Genomic DNA, 19,923 nt, shown 5'->3' on the forward strand with positions numbered 1-19,923 from the left:
TTCAAGTCAAATTAATATAATTTAAAGTGCTTTGGATGCAACAGACTTGCCCAGATAATATCCAGATAAATTTTTTCCCATTGCATCCAAAGTTTGATAATGAAGGATCTGTTAAATCAGTTTTACTGTATATTCAATTAAAACAGCTGTTATCTCCCAATTTGGTGCAGAAGGTTTAGCAGCATCTATAACTCCCAAATTACTATCAGCACCGCTTTTGAAGGATTACAAATTTATAGATTTTTTAATAGACAAAGGGTATTGTTAAAGATATTAGTTATTTGTATGAATTTTGGAATAAACATTTTAAATATCCCATATTAACAACCAATGATTGAAGCATTAAAGAATATGCAATAGGACTAATTCTTGTGAGCCACCCAGGGTTGTAGCTACAATATGAGCAGCTACTAAGTATTTCAAAGAAAATAAACTTTTTTTCATGTTTATTGGATGTTATTAAAATGTTAGGCTGTCAATTTTATTATATTGGGAAAGTAAAATAACAGAAGGGATGTACATCTGAAATAGACTTTGGGAATAATCATATGGCTTAAAAATTTGTGATTTTGAATTCTATACCAAAACCTGGGAATTTATTATAACAGGAGAAACGAGTTATCGAGCAAAGGATGTAGAAAAAAATTACTAGTTTATCATGAACAGTGCTGGATTTACAATCTTGGATTAATGATTATGCATTCATTCTGTATGATTTACTCTTTATGAAAGTAATGAGAAGTCTGAGCAATATTGCTCTGTGAGGCCAAGTTTTAATGGTGTATATAACTATATGTAAATAGACAGACATTTTTGTCAAGTATATGGATGTGTGTGTTCATACAAGTGGATGTGAATGCATGTGAGAATGCTGCAGGTGAGCAAGGTATCCCAAAAGACCAAAAGGCACTGCCTCCCAGGAAGAATATCATAATAAGATGAGACCAACTAGTTCCATTTATGATCAGAGAGGGAGCAATTCTCCCTGCTAGAAAGTATACTTGGTTCCATATATTAATTTCCCCACTCTGAGAAAACTTAAAGGATCACTTCCTAGCTTCATCCCTTAGTTGAAGGCCAGGAGTTGCTGAGTTGTGTATATCCAAGTTGAAATAAGCATGATCCAAGTGTATCATAATTATTCTTTCTATGTGGTTTGAGAATGATTTCTTTGAAAAGTGAGGTCTAAATCTAAACACACACAAAACAAAACACAAGTTCTTTCAACAAAACATTTGTAATAAGCAGATCCAGAAGTTGGATAAAAGCAAGTAAGCTTGCATTTATTTTAGCAGCTTAAAAGGCACATTTAAAGTATGGTTTCAACTTCTTCGCAGGTTATGGGTTTCCCTTTTCTGTTCCTTGAACCTCCTCTCATGAACAGGAACTCTTATAGGCAATTTGTATGTCTTTATCATGTTCTCTGTAAGGGAGAAAAAAAATCAAACACAATGTTAGATTATGCTAGCATGTATTGGAGTAAGTAGTGCTAAGAAGTACTAGTTGTTTTATTTTATAGGCTATAAGGAGAATGTTAACAGGCTTTTCATAGGATGGGAGATAAAACCAAAGTTTTGCAGTTAAATTTTGCTATATTCCATGTGTTCCTCCAGAGAACAAAAAGACTATCCTAAGTAGGCAATTATTTTCCTCCCCTCCCCAAATTAATTTTATTTGCTCTTAAAAGTGCTTTACATTAGGTGCTTTCATAATTGTTTCTGTGATTAACTTGCTCAATCAATTTTAAAACTATGTAGCAGAAAGATTGAGAGTTTCTAAGGAGAAAACTGATAACACATTCAGATGGACAATTTTTATACAGGACTGGAGGAGAATTTTAACAGAGGACATGGAGACAGAATAAATTTGACAAGTGGGATCAAGCAATCAGTGGAAAGCACCTACTTCCTGGTGTTAGAATTGTCAATTGAATTGGGGAGTCCTTGGGGTACTCTGAGCTTGGTTGTTTTCTGGCAAACATTTCATTACTCAGCTAGGTAACATCTTCAGTGCTAAAATGGAATGGAGTTTGCTGTCTGTTTATATACCCTGCCTGGGTTGGTATCCCCCCGTCCCCCCTTTAGTTCCTTGATTAGGGTATTGTTTACTGCTTGATTGTATGTCTGGTGATAATCTTCCTGTTAATTCTGCTTATCTGGGTGATGATTGCTGGTGAGGAGATATTCTGGTCTTTGTTTCCTTTTTATTATCTCTTTTGAATAGTGTGTAGATGTTGTTTATCTGCCTGTTGATGGGTACCTTGTCTGAATACCAAGCTTCCAAGAATTCCCTCGCATTTTTGGATTTAGCTTAGTCTAAGATGCTGACAGTTTCCCAGTTGAAACTATATGTCTGTCCATGTGTTGTGAGATTAAGGAGTTTTCATCGTGTCTTCTGACCGCTGATTGGTGTTCATGGATGCGCTTTGCTAGCCTTCTGCCTATCTATCCTACATAGTGGTTGTTACAGTCCTTACATTGTATGTTGTAGATGACTCCTGTTTTTTCTTCTTGGCCTACTGGGTCTTTTGGTTTTGGAGGGCTATAGTTGGTTTGTGTGCTACAGAGATGCCATGTGGTTGTAATAGTCTGCTGGTAGTTTGAGATGTTTCTGATATATGGCAGCATTATCCTTTTCATAGCTTGTGTTGCTTGTGTTGTAGTAGGTTGAGTGGTCAGGCACTTTTTGATAAAGTTTTGATAAACCACCAACACAGGCAGGGCATGCCACTGCATATAAACAGAGAGCAAACTCCACTCCATTCTAGCACTGAAGATGTTACCTATCTGGGTAATAAAACGTTTCCAAGAAAACAAACAAGCTCAGAGAACCCCAAGGACTCCACAGTTCAACCCTGAGCTACACATATTTTCTTCTATTGAATTGAATTGGAAATTGATATAAATGACCTAATAAGTATGTGATCCTATTACCAATGATCTGTTAAAAAAAAGATCTACATTTGTGAAGACTGCATTATTTGTATATTCTCCCCCAAAATCAGACAATATCAGAACAACTATTTTAATACAAGGTCACGTAAAGGTCCCACAGAACAGTGATAAAACAGTGATAAAAATAACATGGCTATTCCTGAGTAAAATATCTAACTCTTGAAAATAGTCAGTACTGTATACTATCCTAGAAATAACTGATTTTGCAGTTTAGTGACTCTCCCCTGTCTATAAATGTTGGTCAGACGTTATATCTAGCTACTATACCAGGATGAAGGAATCATCCACTTCCCAATGGGTTTTCAGAGAATCTGGGGCTGAGAGACAGGAAGTTACCTCAAATAGAGAATAATCAATTAGTTTCAAAGTACCTGTTTGTCATACAAAGCATACATTCATTTGCATATGTTTCTCCATCAGTTCCGCAAACTGGATTAAAGTTCCTTGGGCATCCAGGTAGGGAGTACAAATTACACTGAGGCTGGAAATAAACAGATCTATCAATATATTACTCAAATTTTAAAATGCTTCAATATTGTAGTGTAGTAGTTAGAGCACCACCTTTGACGTGAGAGACCAGGGTTCGAATCCCAGCTAGTACCTACCTTACCAGTAAAGATCCCCTAACGCTTCACCTGCCTACCTCAAATATGAGAGTGACATGAACTAAGAGAGTCATGCTGGCTCGGACGTTGCCCGGATTAACAAGGTCCACACCAAATGATGGGGAACCAGGAAAATCTGACAATAAGTGGGCTACTGGAACAAACCATACGTGGATGAGACAAGAGAACCTGGAACTGATGGAATGTTACAGTAGACCTAATGAGAGGGGATATATGAAATGTATGAGGGAACAATGAATGGACAGAAGACCTACATCCACACTGAGAAACAGCTAGTTACCCAACGCTTCAACATAGTGAAGAGGAAGCTGCTGGCACAACTTGAGATAGACCCAGTACACATTACATCCTGGACTCAAGAAGACCTGGAAGAACAACTGAATGTGCAGCCAACACCTGAAGTTGGAATGTCACTGCCACATCCTCCATTATGAAGTACAGCAGCTGATATGAGGCATAATATCATGTATAAACTAGCTTCGGTCAACCCTTGAGACCGATTACCAAGGCTCAATGGAGAAGTACCATCAGACAGTATGCTAGAAGATGCCAATAGAGCCCTCACAACAATCCTTACTACCACCCTAACTCAAACCAATGAACTGGTATACACTGCATCCGCTGTAATCCTGGAAACGCTTGGCTACACAATCAAGAAGAACAGCAGTACATACCCCCCCCGGAAAATGAGGTTGAAGGCTAATATCAAGGCAACTCGGTGAGAAGTTAGTCAGCTGGTGGAATTACAGAAGGGCATGGAGATTAAGGGTAAGACTCAGCCACTGAAAAAATACATGGGCCTGACTCCATCTGAAGCCCTAGAGGCTCACAGCACTAGCTACAAGGCTTAGGAGATACACTTGAGAAGCAGAGGCCAAGAAAATAAATGCCCTATTCTCCAAAGAACCATCCAAAGTGTACTCCCAACTGCAGTGCAACCACACAGTAAGAACAGAGCCACCAGTAGCAGAACTTGAACAGTACTGGAAGAACATATGGGAGAAAGAGAAGACACATAACACCAGTGCACAGTGGCTGCAGGACCTGAGAGCAGCCCACAGCAATCTCCCAGAACAGGAACCAGTCACCATCATAGCAGCAGACATCCAACAGCAGGTCAAGAACATGAAGAGCAGGACAGCACCTGGCTTGGACATGATCCACAGCTCCTGGCTAAAGAAACTAACAGCAGTGCATAAATGCCTAGCAACACAGATGAACCAGCTGCTAGCAGCAGGCTCCCACCCAGACTGGCTAACACAAGGAAGGACAGTGCTGATCATGAAAGACCCACAAGGGAACAGTATTGACCAACTACCAGCCAATAGCCTGCCTCCCCACAACATGGAAAATCCTATTAGGCATCATAGCTGCCAAGCTACAGGACCATGTGAGCCAGTACATGAGCACAGCTCAGAAGAGCATTGGGAACAACACCAGAGGCTCAAAACACCAGCTGCTCATAGATAGACCAGTCGCCCAAGTCTCAAAGTCTAGACAGACCAATCAGAACACAGCCTGGCTTGACTACAAGAAAGCCTATGCTACATACATGGATCTGTGAATGGCTGATGCTATACAAAGTCAACAGGACACTAAGGACCATCCTCAAGAACTCAATGGGACTGTGGAAGACAACACTGGAAGTCAGCTCAAGACAGCTCACACAAATGATCATCAAATGTGGCATATACCAAGGTGATGCACTGTCCCTGCTGGTCTGCATAGGCTTGAACCCCATCAGCCAGATAATCACAAGGACTGGTTATGGATACAAGTTCAAGAGTGGAACTATCATCAGCCACCTCCTTTACATGGATGACATCAAGCTATATGCCAAGAATGAATGAGACATTGACTCGCTAATCCACCTGAAATGGATCTACAATGAGGACATTGCCATGTCATTCAGACTGGAGAAGTGTGGCCAGTTGGTAGTAAAGAGAGGGAAGGTAGTTAAGACTGATGGGGTGGAGCTACCAGCAGGTCACATAGCAGACATACCAAACAGCTACAAGTACTTTGGTATCCAACAGTCACATGGGAACCACAATGAGGAGGCAAGGAAGACAGCAACATCCAAGTACCACCAAAGGATAAGACAGGTCCTGAAGAGCCAGCTCAATGGGAAGAACAAGATCCACACCATACATGTACACCCTGCCAGTCATCAGATACCCTGCTGGTATAGCAAGCTGGCCAAAGGAGGACATGGAGGCTGCTGATGTGAAGAGCCGGAAGCTCCTCACAATGTACGCTCCTCACAATGTACTCCCAGAGTACATCTCTAGGAGTCCAACACCTAGAGACTGTACACCAGCCATAAAGAGGGTGGGAGGGGTCTGGTGTCTGCCACTGTCCTGGACGAAACCCAGAGCATTCAGGAGTACATCAGTAAGATAGCACCCAAAGATGAACTGCTGAGAGAATGCCTGAGGCAGCAGCAGACATGGGAGGAAGTTCAAGCAGAGGAAGTACCATTGCAAGACAAGACCCTGCATGAGATGTACCATCGACAGATAGCTAAGGTGGGTGACATTTGGAAGTCCTACCAGTGGCTAGAAAGGGCAGGACTAAAAGACAGCACTGAGGCATTGATCATAGCAGTGCAGTAACAGGTACTACGCACCAGATCCATAGAAGCAGGGGTCTACCACACTAGACAGGACCCAAGGTGCAGACCGTGCAGAGAGGCCTCAGAGACAGTCCAACACATAGTGGCAAGGTATAAGATGCAGGCAGGAACAGCATACACTGAACAGCACAACCAAGTAGCTGGCATTGTGTACAGGAACACCTGCACAGTGTATGGGCTAGACCAGTGTTTCTCAACCCTGGCAATTCGAAGAGGTGTGGACTTCAACTCCCAGAATTCCCCAGCCAGCCATGCTGGCTGGGGGATTCTGGGAGTTGAAGTCCACACATCTTAAAGTGGCCAAGGTTGAGAAACACTGGGCTAGACCCTCCCAAGTCCAGATGGGAGAAGGTCATGGAGAATAACAGGACTAAGATCCTGTGGGGCTTCCAGATCCAGATTGACAGGCAGGTACTGGCCAATCAACCAGACATCGTGGTAGTAAACAAGGACAAGAAGACAGCAGTGGTGATAGATATAGCGGTGCCAAGTGACAGCAACATCAGGAAGAAGGCATATGAGAAGCTGGAGAAGTACCAGGACCTGAACAAGGAATTAGAGAGGATGTGGAAAGTAAAGGCCAAAGTGGTCCCAGTGGTGATAGGAGCACTCGGGGCTGTGACTCCTGAGCTGGGAGAGTGGCTCCAACAGGAACAAACTCAGAGCTCTCTGTCCAGAAGACTGCAGTGCTAAGAACAGCTAAGATCCTGTTCCTCAAACTCCCACGCCTCTGGTAGAGGACCTGAGATTGAGGAAGACATATACCACCTATGGGGTGAGAGGGTTTTTTAAAAAAATAATATTGAAAACATTAGTTTAAATTTCACCTATGGCATAAATATTATCCATAAAGAACAAATATCAATTCATGTATTCATGTATATTCAATAATAAATAACAAATATCAATTCACGTAACTTCAAATGATATGCCATCTGCTAAGTGGTTCCATGGAAAATTTGGCCCAAAGCACAGCAGTACAGTGACAAATTCACAATTTAATCAACATATTATATTTTATTTGATCCAGATCTGGCCACTTTGGTGATGAAATCAATGCATTCAATACATGAAGACTTGCTAAAAAAGATTTGAAGGAAATATGTCACAAAGAATTTCATTTGTTTCATCCAGTTCAGACTGCAAATCCTCTTCCTATACTTTAAACTTCTTTAAAAGTTCAAAGAAGCCTAATATATTTATGTTCAACATATTTAATATTGAAAAGGTTTATTTTATTTAAATGAAGTGGATATATGCTATTCTTTAAATATTGCTGTTGACTTTAGTTCATGCGATCTGACAAGCTTAATAACAGATTGAAATTTGTATTTCTTTGCAGTGTCAAATATTTTAGACTCTCCCATTGTAAAAAAAAAAGTGTAACTAAAATATACAAATTAAAAATACATTTTATTTACTACAATTATAACCCACTCACTTCTGGTAAAACCACCTGTAGTAGTTTTTTTGAAACCTTTTAGAATACTTATACTGTATGAAATTGAAATTTGCATATTACAAGTCTTTGAAATACAGTCTCTGAGATGAAAGAACTTCAAAAATAAAATACTCATTTAGCTATAATGACATCTTATAAAACAAATTTGATTAAGCAAAAACAAATGAGGTATTTAACATGATATTAACATGCTCCTGAGAACCATTCACTTTAAAAGTTCACTGTGAAATTATTAGCAAAGAACAATAATTATGGAGTCCTTGGGGTTATCTGAGCTTGGTTGTTTTCTGGCAAACATTTCATTACCTGGCTGGGTTGCTAGAAGGAAGTGGGGTTTGCTCTCTGTTTATATACAGTGACTTGCCTGTGTTGGTGTTTTTGGGGGGTTTTTTGATTGTTGACTGCTTGACTGTATGTCTGGTGATAATCTTGATGTGAATCTCTGCTTATCTGGGTGATGACTGCTGGTGAGGAAATGTTCTGGTCTTTTGTTTTGTTTCCTTTTTATTGTCTCCTTTGAATACTGTGTAGATGTTGTTTATCTCTATGTGCCTGTTGATGCTACCTTGTCTGAATAGCAGGCTTCCAGGAATTTCCTCACATTTTTGGATTTAGCTTGGTCTAAGATGCTGACAGTTTCCCAGTTGAAACTATGGTTATGTTGCAACAAAGCAGCCATAAAATGATACGACTAAAGGTCATGGATGCACACCTCAGACTTAACAAATAGCAGCATACCGTAGACAACCTCAGGGAGCAACTGGGAGAAACCACGACCCCAGAGCACACAAATATACTGACAACCACCATCAAAACCACATCCCTAAGACAAGCTAAGAAAAGAAAAACAAAACTTCAAACTAAACTGCCCTAACCCTAACCCTAGCCCCAGAAACAAAGAGGTACCTGAACCTTGAATGGGTAATCAACATGTTCAGCTGAACACTATCCACTGCAGAACACAGTATCCTCCAGAAGGGCCTCAACTATAACATGGACAATGCTAATCAGCTAGAATTCTGTGCAACCTTAGAAGCAGCATTTAAAACTACAGAACTTAACACGAGACCCAAGAAAACATAAGGCAGACAATCATGCTACAGATCAGAAGAACACAGTATCAGCACCAACTCCAAGCAGAGGACGCAGCAGCCCTCAAAAGCCTAAGGAAGGACCAAACCATCATCATCCTCCCAGCAGACAAAGGCCAAACTAGAGTTATTATGAATAAATCACAATACTTGCAAAAAGCAAAAAAATTATTAGAGGACAAAGAAACCTACATCCCAGTTAACACCAACCCAATACAGAAACTAGGGAACCTAATCAAGAGAACCCTTAACGACCTAACCAAGAAAGATCATATCACAAAAGAAGAACAGTGGCAGATGAAAAGCAGTGGACTCTTCCTCCCATGTTTCTATGGACGACCAAAAATACACAAGCCTGACATACCTCTCCGACCGATTGTATCTTTACCAGGACTCCAACATACAACAGTGCAAAAGAACTGACAAAAAAGCTTGGACATCTCACAGAGGGGAGCGAATATTCTATCAACTCCTCACTACTGTGCCTCTAGAAAATCAAAGATGTACACATAGATGAAGATGAAATTATAGTCTCATTTGATGTCACAGCACTCTTTACATCCATAACCCCATAACTAGCAAAAGAATCCAAGTCAGCAATGCTACATGAAACCAGTAAAGAGAATTGTAGAAATGACTTCATTCCCAGTGTGTTTCTGGGAAATCTTGTTATCAAGGAAATTTTTTTGTAGGGCTTGAAATAACTCCTGGGAACAATTTATCTTCCAGGTTCAAATCTGGAGATGACCTTGGCACAAGTGATTGGTTTATTTATGTATGTATGTATTGATTGTTCCTTTCATTTTCCCATGTTGGATTAATTCTGCTTTTGGAAGAAGAAGGCTCCTCTGCACATAAATATAGTTTGAACTGAGGCACAAAGCATTATTGTATTAGAATTACTGTTAGAGCTAGTGTGGGGGAGCTGATCAATGCTGGATTATGATAAGGGAGATTTAACTTCAAATTTCCATTTAGCCACGTAGCTTCTTCAGTGTCCTTGGGCCAATCGCTATTTTTATGCCTAACTAACTTCACAAATGATTGGCAGGTGAGGTTAAAATGGGGGGGATGTGGGGATAACAATGGGACGGGGACACTTACAGTATATGCTGCGCTGAGGTTCTTGGAGAAAGATGGAATCTTAATGTCACTGACTGCAATGCAATGAGTACATTTTCCCATGTTCTTTTATTCTTGTCAGTTTCCTTTAGCAAGGCAAGCAGCTTCAAAGGCATGATTTACATTAGAAAAACAGCCATAAAGAAAGGGTTCATTTTCCCTTCCTCAGTTCTGCAATGCCTCACCCTACTTCACCTTTTCCTGATGAGGTTGTTAAATAATAATAACAACAACAACAACACCAACAGATCTTTATTGTTCAGTCTAGTTTCTTTCTATGATACATAGCGTCATTCATTTTATGGCACAATTACACATTACTTGACAGATTGCTTCTTGCATCTTTAGCTTGCAGTATCTGCATGTATTGCAAGCTAATACTGGTGAGTATTTTACTTTTCCTGCAAGTATTTCTCAGGGCAATAACTCAACCCCACACTCCTGATCTTAGGTTTTGCCATGGAGAAGGAAACAATATTAAAAATATGGAGGAAGGAACATCAATGGGAGAAGTATACATCTTGGGAGGGGAAAAGCATCGAGAACCTTTTCATTGTCCTCTCACAATCTTTGTCCCCAATGGATACAATCAGTACAGAAGATAACAGTATACAATGCAACAATTCTATAGATTCCTGGAATCAGAGCTGGAATATAGTCCCTTTGGTACATTTCTCCGTTCCAGCATAGTTAATTAGAAGTACATATTGCTAATCAACATAATTTTCCCAACTAATGTAAGCAGAGAGGGTATATACAGTACATTAGTAATCAGATAATTACCAAAAGTTGTCTTGTACCTCAGTGATTCAAGAACGATTTCCCAGTGTGTAAAAGGTAGCAAGAAAATTAGCAGGCAAAGAGCAGGAAATAAAATTGCAAGCTGTAGAATGGAGGAGTTCTTACACATGCATGCATGCACACACACTTCACCCAGTTAACATACAGAGCTTCTCTTTGACTCTGATTTTGTAGCCTGAAAGTGTTGGATTCTGGCCAGCTGGTTTTATCAACCTTGCTATGGAATATTGTTAGAGTTTAGAAGACAATATAGGGAGGAGTCCAGCTGTTCTTGGGCAGTTCTGGATCATGGAAGTTCGTGTCTTGATTCTTGGTACTTTTATACATCACTCATACTTTGACCTTCTCCTGATCTTTGGCACATCACTGTTGTAATCCACTCTGGCTCACTGTTGCATTTCCATGCACTTGTGCACTCAGCTGGATCCATTAAGAACACGAGCCACGTGATCACTAGAGAAGATTATCTGCTGGACATTCTGTTCATATGTGGATTCTCTGTGGTTCAGTTAGCCCTTGATTTCTGTACGTCCAAAGTACCCTTTCCAACAATACACAGCTGCTGAGAAGGAATCAGTGGGAATGGTCAAAGGATCCGATACACTTACCAAGTGATTTTCTTTGTAAATGTTCCCATGCATTACAGTGTTTTGAGGAAATGTGAGTTTCTCAATGCCATGTTCACATTATTATAAGATGCCTTTCTATCTTTTAAGTTTTCATGAGAATGTACAGGTAAAAACAAGGGACAGCCGGGTAGCATGTGCTCTACAGGTTCTCTCTTTGGCTATAGTGAAAGAGAGGTTCTCTCAGGCTTCTGATCTTTGATACTTAGGTTTGGTGCTACAGTTAGGCAGAGTGAAACATCATTTCATGCAACAGACTTGGGCATCATGAAAAGGACTGCAAATTCTTAATTAAATACTTCCTTGATGTATTTTTACTGTACTAAAATAACTACATTATTAGTATGGGGAGAGGAGCCTTCGGAATTAATGGATCTATCTAGCCAACTGTGGCTGATGTCAAAAAGCTATGCAGGGTCAGACCGAGTTAGTTCTTGGATAGGAGACCAGTAGGAAATACCAGATAAATTTCATGGATGAGCAATCAGCAAGATTGAATCAAGGCAGACTTTACTTGTTTGTACCTTGACTGGGACAAGTGACTAGCACCTATTAACTGATCTATCCCAGTCAGCAAATCTTAAGCCCATCCTGCCAGGACTCTGAAAGACAATTAATTGATCATTTGATTTTGGGATAGACTTCTTCAAGCACCAGTTAACATGACTATCTAGTTATAGCCACTAGAGGTCGCCTAAGGGTAACAGAATTGATGATACGAGGTGAGGATTACAGTCCAGAGTAAATTGGAAGGAAGGAAGGAAGGAAGGAAGGAAGGAAGGAAGGAAGGAAGGAAGGAAGGAAGGAAGGAAGGAAGGAAGGAAGGAAGGAAGGAAGGTTGGTTGGTTGAGGGGTATCCGCGGGACATGGTCTAAAAAGTCAAGATGGCAGCTGTAATGGTGCAATCAAAGCTCTACCTATTTTTAAATTGCATTGCAGACATCCCCACACATGCCCCTGACAGATAGCTTTCACGTGCTACAGCAAAAGGCAGTTTACGTAAGCTTGCACCAACCTGCTATCTTCCAGACATATTACACAAAAAACATACTGGCAGGGAATTATGGGAGTTGTAGTCTAACACTTCTGCAGGGCACCAGACTAGGGAAGAGTGCTGCATGCCATGATGCTTTCCCTAAAAAATATAATTCTCCCTTATTCCTGATTCAAAACTTTCAGAATATGTTTTATAGCACGTAGTATACTGTGGGAAAAATACTAGTGGGTAGAACTTGTTTTAATAGCCTCATCTGCCCTAAGTGCAGAAGCTATGAGTTTTCTGTTCTGTTCTTATACTGGAAAAAGCAGTATGAGGCACAGGATTATTGTAGTTTATTCAGTGTTTCATAAAGCCTGCATAGCGGACTTCCAGGGAAGAAATGGCACAGTGAAGATAGCTCCACTAAAAGTAGAGCCAATGACTGTGGCGAAATGAGGAGCTGGCAAGTAGACCTTGGCACGTGGTTTAATATGTATGTTTGTGTGTGTGTGTTTATGTGTGTGTTTGTACCTGCATGTGCATATATGTGTGTAGCATAGTATGTTTTGTGAACTTGTGTCATTTGGTGTGGGATTCACTGCATTATGCAGACCAGTGAACCCCGGACCAAATGATCCAGAGAACAAGTGCCTCCAGAAAATCAAAGATGTACACATAGATGAAGATGAAATTATGGTCTCATTTGATGCCACAGCACTCTTTACATCCATAAACCCAGAACTAGCGAAAGAATCCATATCAGCAGTACTGATATCAGCAGTACAACACACCCGACCTAACCAAATACACCCAGATCAAAATACCCAGAATCATTGGCCTCATCAACCTCTGCCTCACTACCTATTTTCAGTTTGATGGACAAATATACCAACAAATCAGAGACACACCCATGGGATCCCCACTCTCAGGACTCATAGCAGAGATTGTAATGCAACGCCTAGAAACTATGGCACTTCCACACATACAACCAAAGTATGGATCCGGGATGTAGATGACACCTTTGTTATAATAAAAAAGGAACAACTAGAGAAAACACATGAAACTATCAACAACACCTTCAAAGGAATAAAATTCACCAGAGGGGAAGAAAACAGCAACACGCTACCCTTCCTGGATATCCTCATCAACAGAGGGAACAACAGCAAATTAGAAACTCAAGTCTATCGGAAGACAACCCACACTAACCAAGTACTCCATTACCAAAGTAACAACCCAACCTTGCACAAGAGGAGCTGTGTAAGAACATTATTCAAACAAGCGCAAACGCACTGCAGCAACCCAGAACAGCAGAAAAAGGAAACAGACCACCTGTACAACATCTTCCAACAAAATGGATATCCACACAACTTTATCAAAAAGTGCCTGACCAATCAACCTACTACAACACAACCAACACAAGCTATGAAAAGGATAACACTGCCATACATCAGAAACATCTCAGAAACTACCAACCGACTACTACAACCACATGGCATCTCTGTAGCACACAAACCAACTAAAGCCCTCAAAACATCTTAAGTAAACCAAAAGACTCAGTAGGCCAAGAAGAAAAAACAGGAGTCATCTACAACATACAATGTAAGGACTGTAACAACCACTATGTAGGATAGACAGGCAGAAGGCTAGCAGAGCGCATCCATGAACACCAACCAGCAGTCAGAAGACACAATGAAAACTCCTTAATCTCACAACACATGGACAGACTTAACCATAGTTTCAACTGGGAAACTGTCAGCATCTTAGACCAAAGTAAATCCAAAAATGTGAGGGAATTCTTGGAAGCTTGGTATTCAGACAAGGCAGCCATCAACAGGCACATAGAGATAAACAACATCTACACACTATTCAAAAGAGACAATGGAAAGGAAAACAAAAGACTAGAACATCTCCTCACCAGCAATCATCACCCAGATAAGCAGAGATTAACACCAAGATTAACACCAGACATACAGTCAGCAGTAAACAATACCCTAATCAAGGAACTACCAGAGGGAAAAAATAAAACAAAACAAAACCCCCACCCCCATCAACACTGGCAGGGCATGCCACAGTGTATAAACAGAGAGCAAACCCCACTTCATTCTATCACTGAAGATGTTACCTAGCCAGGTAACAAAATGTTTGCAAGAAAACAACCAAGCTCAGAGAACCTCAAGGACTCCACAGTTCAACCCTGAGCTACACATATTCTCTTCTATTGTTTACAGTAACTATGCTAGGAGGTTATTAACAGCAGAAATAAAATTCATTTAATAAGAGTGCAAGAGCCTAAAACGGGTAGCAACTTCCCCTCCATTATACAATTCCCTAGTCTTTGGATACTTAGGTCAAATTCCTCCATCTTTTAGATTCATAGCTTGTATTTCAATGACTCCCAAATGGTCATCTTAGATTTCTAACTAACATTGCAGCATCACGTATTTTTTCATTTGATTTGAAATGTTTGTCTAACTTAGAGGAAAAAGGGGAAAACAAAAAGTCCAGACTTTCAACCCTGATGCTAACAATTACTAGTTTTGTCTCATTTGGGTGAAATTCTAGACAAAAACTTAGTAACTCAAGTATAAGCCTAATATTTTATATAGAATGCCATATCTACAGCTAAGCATAGTAGTAGATATACCACATATTTCCATGGTAGGAATGATCTGCCCTTTGTGAGAAACCATAATTTTCCAACCCAATAATCTTTGCAGCAAAACTCACACAACTCCATATAACAATTGCCACTGAAGATCAGAGGTGCTTCACCCACATTTGCTTCAGTTTAAAAAAGACAAAGCCTAGACTGCTTTTTATCTCTGCCAGGGTTTAGTCCCCAAATAGTTTTTCAGTGATAGCTAAATAGTTTTTCAGTGCAGCTAAAGCAGAAATGTTTTGGTTCATATTTCCACTCCCAGGACTATAGCTTGATTGAAGGCGATCCAGCCACAAACCAGCTTCATCTCTGGGCACATGCAGATTTTTTTCTTTCTCCGCTGAGTAACTTTCCAGTAGTTCCCATGAATTACCCAATTATGGGACACAACTTTCTAGTCCGAGGCTTCTCACATGGGCACTGATAGCTCTGAGCACACAAAGCACTGCTTGTTGCCATCCAAGTGCCTCAAATGGCACCCACAGGCTTGCTGCAAGATGAAAAGGAGCCAGCAACCCTACTTCCAAATTAATTTTTTAATGAACTTTGCAAACTACAAAATAAAACTGGGACGAGGAGAGTTTGCTTACCCCTTGGGCTCCCCCCACTCACCTCAATGCTACTTTTCCCAGGAGAAAGCACCATCAGGAGTCCTCGGGTGCGAGTGGAGAAAAAAAGGATGGAGAGGTTACTAGGGAAGACACCATGGCCTCGCACTCTAATTGCCATGATTACCTTTCCCTTCCCTGAAGCCCCCGCTCAGTACTGTTGGGGGTTGCCAATGACCCACACCGAGAGCACTGCCACGGATTTTCCCTGCGCCCCCGGACAGCGACCCGATGCGAAGGGAAGCAGCGCGGGAGGCGCGAAGGGATTAACGTTTCAACAGCGGCACGGGGCTGCAGAGCTCGCGGTTGCTCGGAGGCAGACCGGCTGGAAAAGCCGGCCGGCCGGCCGCTTCCCGCGTCTGAGCAGGAGCAGACCCAAGGAGGGGCTCGTGACGGTACCTGCCAGAGCCCACAGCAGCCGGACCGTCAGGCTCCTCATGACGAGGAAGGGAGAAAAGCAAACGTCCAGCTGGAAGCGCTCGCGGCTCCGGTTATAGCACGCGCTAGGGAAGGCCACGCCCCCTCCTGTCGCCACAACGACGGCCCCGCCCACCTGCTCGCCCAAGCGCCCCGCCTCCGCCTCCGCCTCTGCGCGCGCGCTGAACGGGCGAGCGAGTCGCCCGGAGGAGTTTGAAACAAAAAGCAAGCTTTTAAAATTCCAATAAAATACTATAAAAAAAAAAAAAGCAAGGGAGGCGCGGCGGGGTGCGAGAGCGCTGGCATTCATTTTCAAGGGACGAAATGGCTGCACAAATTCAAAACAGGGTGGTCGAATCTCGAAATAATGGTTTTTCAAAAGCAGCCAGCCAACCCGCCTGTGCGCGTGTTTGGCGGGGGGGGGATTACAGCTCTGCGTCGTGCGCAATAAAGAGAGCTTTGCCCGTTTCGCCACAAAAGCGGCTGCCGAGTTTTTCGCTGTAGTTTTCAAAGGACGCGGAGGGCCTCCGACTCAACATTTCGCTAAGGCTGGGTTTGCAGAAGACTGCGGGGTTTACGCGACCCGTTTTTCTGCCCTTGCACCGCTCACGAAATGATAACGTCGCCAACCCTGGGTTCACACGGCGCACTGGGCCGAAATGGGTTGAGACAATGGAGACTTGGAAGGATAGTCTGGACTGGAAGCTTCAGCAGTTGAGGAACGCAGCCACCATGGTCTTTATAGTGGCCAAACGATGCACCCAACTAGCTGCTTAGTCCGTTTCTGGATTTCGTATAGCCTTTCTTTAAAAGGCATACGAAAGTGGGTTAATTAATTTCAGTTTGCGTTTCATTGGTATGCGATACCAACTACTGTACCAATAAAGATCTCAGGGGACCTAAGAAACTTTAGTAAACAGCGGCTATGCAAGTGTCCATATCTCAGTACATTTTCTGCAGGGGGAAAAAAGTAGAAATGTCATTCCTGATCAATCTGAAATACATTGTTGGTCTGAAGGTTAGCTTGTACTGAGTTCCAAGCCCAACACTCTAGGTGCTAAAATGACCAAGGCTATTAATTTCCACTATGTGATTAGCTATTTGTTCCCAAGCCCAACCTCTTTGTGCAGAAGTCGTCAGGGAATTCTTTGCAGACATTTTAGTTCTTTGGGCCATTAATCCCAGCAAAATTTGTCATCTAGCATATGGGTTCATAAACACTTCATTCTCACTTTTGTTTAATTCAGCTGATTTAAAACTTGCAATCTAGCAAAAGGGAAGCACTCTGAAGTCCCACTGATTCCAAGAGGAGACGTAAGCAGTTCATATTTGGGAATAAATCCCATTAAATTCACAAGTGAAGTGATGGAGAATCCGTGACTCCTTAGATGTTGCTGAATGACAACTCCCAGAATCCCTCACTGCTGGCCAAGCTTAGTATTGGTGGGGCTGCTGGGAATGACAATTCTCCAATTTATGAAAGTTACAGATTCCATGCTTGCCAAGGACTAGCTTCAAACATGCAAAAATCATTTGTTGTTGTTTAGTCGTTAAGTCGTGTCCGACTCTTCGTGACCCCATGAACCATATTGCGCCAGGCCTTCCTGTCCTTCACTGCCTCCCTGAGTTTGCTCAGTTTCATGCTCATTGCTTCAGTGATGCTATCTAACCATCTCATCCTCTGCCGTCCTCTTCTCCTTTTGCCTTCAATCTTTCCCAGCATCAGGGTCTTCTCCAAAGAGATCTCTCTTCACATTAGGTGACCAGCAAAAATCATGGCTAGCTATTAATCATCCACTGGAACACAAACTAAAAGACACAGGAGAGTAATACTACTAGCATTAGGAGAATGTTCCTAATAAAATCTTCTTGGTAGGCTGTTTTCTTTAAAATAGAAATGACAAGCATAAGCAGTTTTTTAAAAAGTTTAACACACAAACTGAACCTAAGAGAAGCAAAGAAGCAATTCACAACAGCAGTAGTTTACGGCAACAGCATGCAATTAAACATTGCTAAGGTAATAAGCACCTGCGGTTGGACAGGAAATAATGCAAGCTTAAATGGATCAAATTGGATTTCTTTGTAAATTCTTGTTCAATGTTGTGCTACAATCTCCCTTTGTAATTCCTTTGTTGAAGGATTGCAGCTTTCAAAGCAGCTGAGTATCCTGGGAGTTTGAAATGTTCTTGCCCTAGTTACTGAATGTTGCCATCCCTTATCTTGAAGTTTCGGTCTGTTTGTTGTTTTATTTCATTTTATTTTTGCAAATGTATGACTTTTCTTTCCTAGCCCACTGTTGGCAGGTGTTTATTTCTTTATTTAAAACAAAAGATATACTGTAATATCAATGTAGACAAAGAGAATGACTAAAGTTTATAAAATTAACGTTCAGTATAACATTAAAAGATTGACCATACCAGACAAAGTACATTGAGTTATTTTTATGATATGAAAAAGAATATAAATCTTTGAGCTTAGTGCCAAGATCTCCACTGCATTGTTATTTGTCAATGCTAAAAAAAAAAGAAGAAAAAAATTAAGTAGAGAAAAAAAAACCCTACTAAAATAATATAGATAAGTACAGTACTTTGGTTTCTGACTCTCCCCTCTTTGTACTCCAACTGATTTACAGTGTTTATTAGAAACCTTACTCTAAGTCAGTGTTTTTTAAACTTTTTTCTCTCAGGACCCCTTCCCACTTTTAAAAATTATGGAGGACCCCAAAAGAGCTTTTGTTTGTATGGGTTATACTTATTGATATTTACTGTATTAAAAATTAAAATTGATGCATTCGCTGCCACGACCACTTCTCACAATTGTTTGATGGGATTTTAATATTGTATTATTTTTCAACCTAGGCTGGCAAATAAATTTGATTTCACAGACCCCTGAGAGGGTTTTAGGGGACCCCAGGGGTCCTAGGACCACACTAAGAAACACTGCTCTAATATATATATGCTATGTGATATATAGTATGCATGGAAAGCATTCTGGCTTAAATTTAGTTAAATCTTTCTTAGGTATATATACCGTTAGGCAAGTGTTTCCATATACCACACTAGAGGATGGACAGTTGAATGCGCCCTTAAGGTGTGGATCTGATTGAATGTGACTTGCCTCAGGATGTGGTGCTTTGTGTCTCTGTTGGATAGCCTGTTTTTGATGGAAGCCAGGACCAGGCAGGAAGAGGCAGGAAGTCAATATGGCCTGAGCCTTGAGTTCAAATTCAAACGCTTGCTTTAAAAAAAAAAAAAAGGTTCAAAAATATTTAGATTATGGCTCCCCCCTTTTAGAGCAGCCGCTCATTTTCTTTTGATATGCCATCGGTTTTTACTTTCATGATGTCAATGGGCTTCAAAAACTGGCTGCTCCGGATCTCTGAGATGGCTGGTAATCAGCAGTTAAAGACTGAAGAGATGATTGTAAGCAAGAGATATGACGGTATATATGCCGGTTCACAATGGAATGGAGATCATCAGGGATAAACTGGAGTAGTTTCCTTAGGGATATTTAATTAGTAAGAAAGAATAACAAAAGGAGATAGTACCATCCTGTTGTAAAGTACTCTGAAATTTGGGACAAGATCCAGAAACCGCAAGCTTGCATCACACAAATTCAACACACTGCAACTTCTGGAACTAAAAACTACACCTATAGGGTAGATTCCCTAGGAATGAGGTGGAATGGAAATCTAAGGTCATGGAAGTCAGCTTAGGAATTCACCAATTTGTACACAAACTCGTGTTAATCTTGCACAGTTGCCACTCGCATACTTGCCACTTGCATAGGAACTTTCTGGATCCTATCCAAGCCATGTCAGTTATTACGACCGTAGGCAAAGGCCAATTTACGCACTTCCTGTATCGTTGGATGGGCATTCCTAGATGAGAAACTACATGCAGATGAGCGTGGCTGTCTTTTTTCCCCAAACCATTTACCTTAA

At 41.1% G+C, this 19,923-nt stretch overlaps 1 protein-coding gene across 2 annotated transcripts; it reads right to left on the reverse strand.

The window, feature by feature from the left end:
• Nucleotides 1–1,257: 1,257 nt before the first annotated feature.
• Nucleotides 1,258–16,065, reverse strand: SPINK2 (serine peptidase inhibitor Kazal type 2). 2 transcript variants are annotated; one of them, XM_007427026.4, is made up of 4 exons: nt 15,963–16,065; nt 15,568–15,608; nt 3,326–3,435; nt 1,258–1,423 (listed from the first exon to the last, which is right to left on the reverse strand). In XM_007427026.4, the coding sequence occupies exons 1-4, from the start codon at nt 16,000–16,002 to the stop codon at nt 1,375–1,377; spliced, it is 240 nt and encodes a 79-aa protein (XP_007427088.1). In that variant the 5' UTR covers nt 16,003–16,065; the 3' UTR covers nt 1,258–1,374. The 2 variants fall into 2 exon arrangements, with proteins under 2 accessions (XP_007427088.1, XP_088003583.1); XM_088147457.1 differs by lacking the exon at nt 15,963–16,065 and having other exon boundaries at nt 15,568–15,953.
• Nucleotides 16,066–19,923: the final 3,858 nt, after the last annotated feature.

Source organism: Python bivittatus, unplaced genomic scaffold (assembly GCF_059951505.1).
Source record: "Python bivittatus isolate LINGU-HERP-01145 unplaced genomic scaffold, Pbiv_v1 ctg000520_np1212, whole genome shotgun sequence".
Lineage (NCBI taxonomy): Eukaryota > Metazoa > Chordata > Lepidosauria > Squamata > Pythonidae > Python > Python bivittatus.

Bases quoted from the DNA above. Each gene is read 5' to 3' on its own strand.
- SPINK2 (XM_088147457.1), bottom strand. From the start codon at position 15,684: ATGGCAATTAGAGTGCGAGGCCATGGTGTCTTCCCTAGTAACCTCTCC. The intron at 3,436-15,567 runs GTGAGTGGGGGG...GTTTATTTCCAG, and splicing joins CTGGGAAAAGTAGCATTGAG to CCTCAGTGTAATTTGTACTC. The intron at 1,424-3,325 runs GTACTTTGAAAC...TCTCCCTTACAG, and splicing joins ATGCTTTGTATGACAAACAG to AGAACATGATAAAGACATAC.